Here is an 8,077-nt window from a genome sequence, read left to right as displayed (position 1 = left end):
TTCCACCCCGGTATCTGGGTATCACGCAATACGGGTGCGCGGTTGCAATTTAAGAGATGAGTATGACATTTCATGATCACATTGCCCCAGTATCAAAGCAATTAATTTATATTTTCATCTCTCTTCCTGCAGGCACAATTGCCATCTGTGGTGTGTGCTTGTACTTATCGCATTTTATAGAGGAATTATGTGAGTTTTTGAGTGAATTTCTCAAAAAAAAAGCAAACGAGAAGCCAGGCATTTTGTCTGATTTGGAAAAAAAAAGTCATTTCCAACTGTACGTTGGCAAGTGCAAATCTGTTCTAAAGGTAACATCTTCTTAACACTGTTTTTCAGCATAAATATAGTACCAGCCCAAGTCCCCAGTAAACAGATATCAGTCATCTGAAGTATTTCTTGCCTGTGGAAGAGCTTTCATTGTGAGGGTGTCACTCCCTAAAAGTCTTGCTTTAGTCTTCATTTCCGTGGACTCGTAGGCTGCTTCTGGACGAAAATGTATTTTTATCCAAAGATCTATGAGAGCTTTGCAGGTTCTCATTTTTCCTGCAAGGGCTGGGATGGGTAAAGTGCAGCGTAGACATAGATGAAGGTTAATGCAAAGAATTTGAAACACAGATAGAAAGAAATCTTGTATTCCTTGTCCTGACTTCCACATGCAAATTTATTTTAAATTACTCCCTCCTCTAGCAGGTTATTTATTAGTAAGTTACAGTTAAAATGCTTGACTCGGATCATATAGTATATCAGATTTCCAGTTTTAAAATGAACTTTACTAATCCAGTGACTGTTGCCAGGCTCAGAAAATACTTCCTGTTAAAAATTACTCTCAAAGTTGCTTTAAAACAGTCCCTGACTAACAAAAAAAGCTGTCAGTCCATCCACTACGGATGCTTGAAGGTAGCAATTTAATACCAAGAAAGCACATTTTCTTATTGCAGCTTAAATATTTTTGCAAGTTAAAAGAGGTGCCGTGGGCTGAGTTGTCACCTAATTATGTCAGTCTCTTTGTGGAGTGTTTTGATAAAGCGCATCAGAGCAGCATCTTTAATCTTCATGCTAAATCTGAACACGTCCTAAATTCACACACAGTCCTGGGCATGAGACCTGGGCTCATCCGCCGCGGGAGAGCGGAGCTTGCTGGGGTGAAGCCGAGGGGCCTCCCTGCGTTTTGGGAAGCGGACACGGATGCGGAGCAGGTGCAGCTATCGCAGCCTTGGCACCGACGGGCGGCCGCAGGACACGCTCCTGATTTACAAATCCGAAGCCCCTTCCAGCCTCCGGAATATCCTCCGCGGGTTTTGCTGTGGCCTTTTGTCATTTTCAAGAGGCACTGATTCATTTGGCCGATCGGGGTAGATTTGGCCTTGAAACAACATGTTCCTTCTTCAGCCTCGTTTTAGGGTTAGAGTAGTGGCTTTTCCCAGGAGGAAAAGCTCTCCTGTTGGTGCTCCCTTTTCTTTTTGGAAAAACAAACAAACAAAAACAACAAAAAAACTTGAAATATGGCAAAAAAAGCTCTTGTTGGTGATAAGGAATCTGCAAGAGAAAAACTGCCGCAGCCACAAATGATGAGATGTGACTAAAGAAGAATCTGTTTAGACTCCTAATAAAAGTGTCGATAAACACAAATTGAATGCAAATTAAAGCCTTTCATATTCTCCATTTTCCTCAAGATCTGACAAAAATAAATCACATGTAAACAAATGGGCCCTATGAAATGTTCCAAAAATAAAAGCACTTTTGCAATGAGGCCAAAAATGAGACCATCTCCATGCATTTCCAGCTGCTAAAAGCTGTTATTTCTCTTTGTGTTCCAACAGTACCCACAGATTTACGTTTAAATTGAAAGCAATTGTGGCAGGTGTTGTAAAGAGGCTATTGAAGAGTCTCATCCTAAGTGACTTAGAGTGGAAAATATCGGTGCTGAGAATAGTTCCCAAATCTGATTCCCAGCCCAATGCTGTTGTTCGATAGTCGGTGCTGCCGTGTGAGAGCTCCTATCTGACCCAAACATTTGGCTTTAGAGCTGATTTGTAAAGGATAGTAGGTTCCATTCAAGTCCTTTTGCTTTTTCTCATTTTTCTCCTGTGAGAAGCCCAGGAAAATCAGATGGAAAGCACAGGGCGCAGACTCTGCATGCCTTGTAGTTATATCTCAGCCTGCATCCCTTCTTCAAAAGCTGTAAATGATATTTCATCATCATCTCACCAGGGGGTGAGGACTAACCAAGGGCAGTCACGCAGGTACCAAAGGAAAAAGCCCCAGAGCCAGAAATCCTGATTTCCTTGGGGAAATCCTGAGATCACCCTAGGATAAGCTCACTGATTTTACCAGAAAGCATTAATATTAAATCATCCAACACACTGTTGCTCTGTGCGGATGATAATTAGCAAATGATGAGGTAAAACACAGGCTGATGGCTCGATCTCTTGGCTGCTTTGTCTTCCAGCAACATTTACTGCAAGCGAATCCAGCCTCTCAAGATGGTTTATTTAGAAACGCCTGCGTTGCAGGTAGTATCTGTGCCTGGACGTGCCCAACGTGAGTCCCTTCGTTGCTGTTTGTCCCTGCAGTGTGACACGCAGGTGCTGGTACCGTGGACCTGATGGACGAGCAGCACTGGAGCATTTGCCCATGCACCAAGCATGGTGAATAGTCAAGAGGAGCGTTTTGCATCTGAAGTGCTCGTGTCCCCTCAGTCCTACAAAAGGCTCTGTTGGAAAATGGCTCTTCCAATGCCCAGTGAGCCACTCCAGCAGAAACCTATCCCAATTCTAGCAGCTCAGCGGCTGGATGTGGTTTCCATGGAAATAGACGTCAGATCAGCAAAAAAACAGGGCAAGTGTTTAAAATAATCTCTGTTTTGAAAGCTTTATACATTTCTGTCACAATATTAGCCTTCCTTAAGGTAGGACTTCTTTTTTTGTGCAAACCCCCCCCCTTTTTTTTTTTTTTTTAGTGTGCACAACAAGGGCGGATCCCCTTGGAAAAGTCCTTCCTGCAGTATTTAAGGTACAAAGGCAGCTGCGAGGGGCTTGGATGGAGGCGAATATGGGGGCTTTTCTCCATCCATCTGCCTGTCGTGTATCAGCTCCTGGTGGAACTCAAGTGACTGTATCCTAAAAATTGCCATGAGAATCACGCAAAATTTGAACAGAAGGTATGAAAATGCAGACGCTTCATTTAAAACATGTTCAGGAGCCAACCCCATAGCTACGCCTAGCAATGGCGTGTCTTGGAAGGAGAAGAACTGCTTGTAACGCAGCCCCTAAGACAAGTAAGGAGAGGCCTTATGCCGCCATTACCTGTGTTGTGATAAAATCACATAGTGGGGGGGAAGCCGGGGTGCTGATGGCCGCAGCACCTACTCACACACAGCTTGGTGTGACGCTGGAGGAGAAGGTGGTGACACGGCTGGCCCCAAATGCAGGGCTGAGGGCTTGGGCACCAATGCACCAGATCTGCTCTGGGTATGGCCTGAGGTGACCAAGGGAGCTGAAGTGACTGTGGCCTTGAAGTGACCGAGGCCCCTGAGTTGACCAAGGGTGTTGAGGTGACCAAGGGCACTGAGGTGACCAAGGGCGCTGAGGTAACGGGTCAGTCCTGAGGTGACCATGGCTCTGAGGTGACCAAAGACCATGAGGTAACTGGCCAACCCTGAGGTGACTGTAGCCTTGAGGGGACTGAGGGCCCTGAGGTGACTGTGGCCTTGAAGTGACCAAGGCCCCTGAGGTGACCAAGGGCTCCGCGGTGACCCTGCTCCCCGAGGCCACCGTCCAGCCGTCCCTGAGGGGGAGCGCGGGCGCCGCCGCCGCCCCCACGCCGGGCGCCGCCAGACAAAGGGAGTCCCGCGGCGCGGCGGGGCGGCGAGGAGGGGGCTGCGCCGGGGCGGCCCGCGCGGCCTCCCGCGGCCCCGCGACGCCCCGCGGCCGCTCCCCGGGCACGGCCGGTGCGCGGGGAAGGGGCGCCCCGCGCCGCCGCCGCCCGCCCCGCCCGGACTACAGCTCCCGCCATGCCCGGGGAGGGGGGTGGGGGGGGAGCCCCCCGCCTCGCCGCCCCCCCCCGTCGCGCGGCACGTGCCGCCGCGCTCGGCCAATGGGGGCGGGGCGGGGCGGGTCACGTGCGGCTGTTTGGCGCTTTTGTGCGCGGCGGGGCGGTTGGGAGCGGAGTGTGGCCGGCGCTGCGGAGCGAGCAGGTGGGTGCGCGCGGCGCCCGCTGCGGCGCGTCCCGCCCTGCTCTGCCCGGCCGCCGCCGCGACCCTCCTCCCGAGCAGCGAGGAGGGAGAAGCCGCGGGGCGACGCTCCGAAGGGCGGCTCGGTGCTCGGCGGGGCGCGCGGCGGAGGGAGCGGCAGGGGCGTCGGTTGCGGGGTGCCCCCCTCCCCCCCCGTTCCCTTTGGTAGAGTGCGGGTGTCAGCGCGCGGGGGGGGGGCGGCCGGACGGCTTGACCGCCGCGGGGCGCCGCTCGCTTGGGCGGGCGGAGGGGCTCCGAGCCTCCCTTTTTGTCTCTTTTTCCCCTGCTTGGAGGGGGGGATGTCGTGTCCCCACCCTCCGCCGCTCCCGAGGGTCCGCGGTGACAAAGGGGCTGCGGGAGACAATGGGTGAGGGGGCTTCTATTGTGGCGAAGCGCGAGCTTCTCCGAGGGGCGACGCCCTCAGCGCGGCGGAGAAAGAAGAGGCGGCGGCGGCGCTTCCCCCTCCCCTCCCTGACAGGACCCCGCCATTGTTAGTGGGGAAGGGGCGGCGCCGGGGCGGCCGCGCCCGCTGCCACCGGGACCGAGCAGCGGCAGCCGCCGCTCGGCGGGGCCGGACGAGCCCTCGGCGGGGCCGGGGGGCGATGCGGGGTGGGGGGGGAGCCCCGCACCTGCGGCGGGGGCGCGGCCGGGGGGCGCGCAGGTGCCCGGATGTTGCCGTTAGCCCCGCCCCCTCCCCCGAGCCCCCCGCGCGCGCTCTGCGCTCGTTTGAATTCGGTGCGGTTGGGGGGGCGGGGCCTCGCGGCGGCCGCGGGGCGCCCATTGGCTGCGGCTGCGCCCGGCCCCCTGCGGCGGCCCCGGCGGGGCCCGCCCCGCGCGGCGCTCCCCGGGCCCGGCCCCGCCGCCGCCGCAGCGCCCGCCGCGGGGGCCGGGCCTCGGCGCGTCCCATCAAAGCAACAACCAAAAAGCCGTTTTCAGCGACGTTCTCGGTGCTTTGTGCTAGGCCCCTTAGTAACAGCCCTCCTGTCAACCGATGCTGGCCCAGGCTAAACAGATAAATAAATGCTTGCGTCCCTGCTATCAGGATATGACGAGATGTGTTTGGCTGTGGCAACACAAGTGAAGCTCATGCTTGGTCTTAAATCTGCCTCTAGCATCACGCGGCAGCAGCTGGAGTCTCATCTCTGCTGCCTCGCAGTGTTCTCTGCAATAAAATGCAGTTTCCATTTCCTTTAGTTAAGCTAAATTGGCCCTTAGTGCCATGTTTAGTGTTTATTCCATAGCCCTGTGCAGTGTTGAAATAATGGAAAAATTGGGGTCTTAGTATGTGTATCTTCATTGCTATAGGAGGACTGGAGCTATCCAGATACACAGTAGTGCATTGACATACAAATTCTGCAAAACTAGTAATTGCGAAAACCTCTTCTGTTCCCTTGCTGTACCTCAGTCTCATTCCTGGAGTGGTTTGGATGTAAAGAATGCAGTGACTTACCTGGTTGTGTTTTGTTTCTAATAATACTTACCATTTTTACTGGATTTTGAAAGGAGAGGAAATGCATGTGCTGGCTAATCAAAGACACCATGTCCCTTTGTTGTCTAGGAGTCCAACTGAGTGACGTTCTCGCAACGCTCACATCTTGAGTCTGTCTTCTTGGACATGGCTACTTCTGGTACGTAACATTTAGTCCTGAATGCACTCGTGGTCGTTTCACAAAGCTTAGAATTCCTGTAGAGTAAAATAACATAACAGAATAAACTGTAGTCACTATGCTTTCACCTACCTGTAGGCTTCTTTGGAGAAACGCCACAAGCCATTTCTAACTAGGCGAGCTATGTCTGTTAGCAGACAGGCTTCACTTAATGTGCCTGCCATCTGCTCAGTTAGCAAAACTGACTCTCACACAGACATCGTGGTGATCCAGACTGATGTGCTGGTACAGCTGGCCTTGAACAGGGCTGATGCGCCTCTTCATGGGTGTTTCAGGCACAGAACATCAGCTTAAATGTCCTGAGAGTTTCTCTCTGACAAGTCACACTGCAGGAAAATACCCTGCATCTCTTGCACTGGTTTCTCACTGAAGAATGAGCGCTTTTCAGTTGAAATACTGATGAATGGCTTTTCATGACCTCACTTTTGTAGGCTAAAGTAAAATGCCCAACAGTTGGATAATATCTAAGAAGAATTAGAAACAATTACCTGCTTTTGTTTTTGGAATGGTGCTGTTCAGAAAACAAAAATCAGAAAAGCTCAGATGTTGCCTGTCTCCTAGAATGAACTTCTTGTGACATGGAATTTCTGAAGGCTTTCACGTTATCTAAATCACTTCCTGGCTTAAAATACAGATTTTGTGCTTGCAGATATTCAAGTGAAGGAGCTGGAGAAGCGTGCCTCTGGGCAGGCATTTGAGCTGATACTGAGTCCCCGCTCAAAAGAAGCAGTTCCAGAATTTCCTCTTTCTCCCCCAAAGAAAAAGGATCTGTCATTGGAGGAAATTCAGAAGAAGCTGGAAGCGGCAGAAGAGAGACGTAAGGTAAACTCAGAACAACAACAGATTGAGAGAGCTCTGCTCAACTGGGCGTGTAGGGGTTTTCTTAAATCTTGCTTTGTCTTTTTGCCTGAGTCAATAACTAGCAGTATGTATTGCTGTAAACAGAATATTAATTGAATTTTGGTAGAATGTCATAGGCTCTCGGGATACTTTTTGACAATCTGAAAGACTTACAACTAACAGCAGAAACCTACTTTTCTGTGTATTTTGTTCTAAACATGCATGATCTATCTTGTTAGTCTCATGAAGCAGAAGTCCTGAAGCAGCTAGCTGAGAAACGAGAGCATGAAAAAGAAGTGCTTCAGAAAGCAATTGAAGAAAACAACAACTTCAGCAAAATGGCAGAGGAGAAGCTGACCCACAAAATGGAAGCTAACAAAGAAAACCGAGAGGCACAAATGGCTGCTAAACTGGAGCGCTTGAGGGAGAAAGTAGGTGTAAAGTTCAGATTTCCCTTTGGGAGAGAATTTAGCTTTAGCTCCCTACTTTGGAAACCAGCTGTGTGTGTGTATTTTAAGCTTAAGTGACCAAATCTGGGAATCTGCATGAATAGATGGATGTCCTTGGGTGTTCTGTGTTGGTCCGGTAATTAAAGAATATTAAATCTGCAAAAGCCTTGGCAGAAAATTTCCTGTGGTGGGAGAGGAGACAGATGGAGTTAGCTTCTTGCATGCTCTTAAAGCTTCATTTTATAACTCTGTCTTGTAACCTCTGTCATGGGTCTCCTGTTGGTTGGAGGGGTGGGTAGTAAACTCGGGTGAGCAGCAGTCGCAGGCTGCTCTGCAAACCTGGGGTTTTGCCTTTCTCTGGGCTCAGGCAACTAACTGTGTCAGTGCTCTTATCTGCCAGGACAAGCATATTGAAGAGGTCCGAAAGAACAAAGAAGGCAAAGACCCCGGTGAGGCCGAAACCGACTGACTTCCTTCTGGAAACTGACTCTCCCCCTCCTCTAAATATCCAAAGACTGTACTGGCCAGTGGTTTTTCTTTTTCTTTTTTTTTTCTTTTTTTTTAAGTTTCTAGAAACTGATGTAGAACTGTAAAGTTAGATCCAAACTGTACACTTTCTTTGGGGGCTAGAGGGGAGACCTTCCATGTTTCACTTTTCTAAAGTGTTGTCTTTCCAGTGTAGCTATCTTCTTGTTGCATCCTTTTCTACTCCAGAGCGCTTGCTGCTGGGTTGACGGCTAGTACTGTATCAGCTCTGTAAGACTTTGTGAAAGGAATATGTATTATACTGTTCCATGCTGAATATCTGTAACACTTCAAAAAGCTGATTCTGTCCCAGTCTAAAATACTACTGTAACTGAGTGACTAAATAAAGCTGCACAGTGCTGTTA

General features: G+C 50.6%; 1 protein-coding gene across 1 annotated transcript; it reads left to right on the top strand.

Annotated features, from left to right (window-relative positions):
- The first annotated feature begins 5,789 nt into the window (after positions 1–5,789).
- STMN1 (stathmin 1) lies at positions 5,790–8,077 on the top strand. Its single transcript, XM_010228654.2, has 4 exons — positions 5,790–5,859; positions 6,548–6,720; positions 6,978–7,169; positions 7,588–8,077. The coding sequence occupies exons 1-4, from the start codon at positions 5,847–5,849 to the stop codon at positions 7,654–7,656; spliced, it is 447 nt and encodes a 148-aa protein (XP_010226956.1). The 5' UTR covers positions 5,790–5,846; the 3' UTR covers positions 7,657–8,077.

The sequence above is a fragment of the Tinamus guttatus genome, unplaced genomic scaffold, assembly GCF_059628265.1.
Source record: "Tinamus guttatus ecotype Peru unplaced genomic scaffold, ASM5962826v1 Tinamus_guttatus_pri_ptg000397l, whole genome shotgun sequence".
NCBI classification, from domain to species: domain Eukaryota; kingdom Metazoa; phylum Chordata; class Aves; order Tinamiformes; family Tinamidae; genus Tinamus; species Tinamus guttatus.
The sequence above is the reverse complement of the archived record's forward strand: the minus strand, read 5'-3'. Positions and strand labels throughout refer to the sequence as shown.

Coding starts and splice junctions, on each gene's coding strand:
- STMN1 (XM_010228654.2), top strand. Junction 6,721..6,977: donor CGGCAGAAGAGAGACGTAAG/GTAAACTCAGAA, acceptor CTATCTTGTTAG/TCTCATGAAGCAGAAGTCCT. Junction 7,170..7,587: donor TGGAGCGCTTGAGGGAGAAA/GTAGGTGTAAAG, acceptor CTTATCTGCCAG/GACAAGCATATTGAAGAGGT.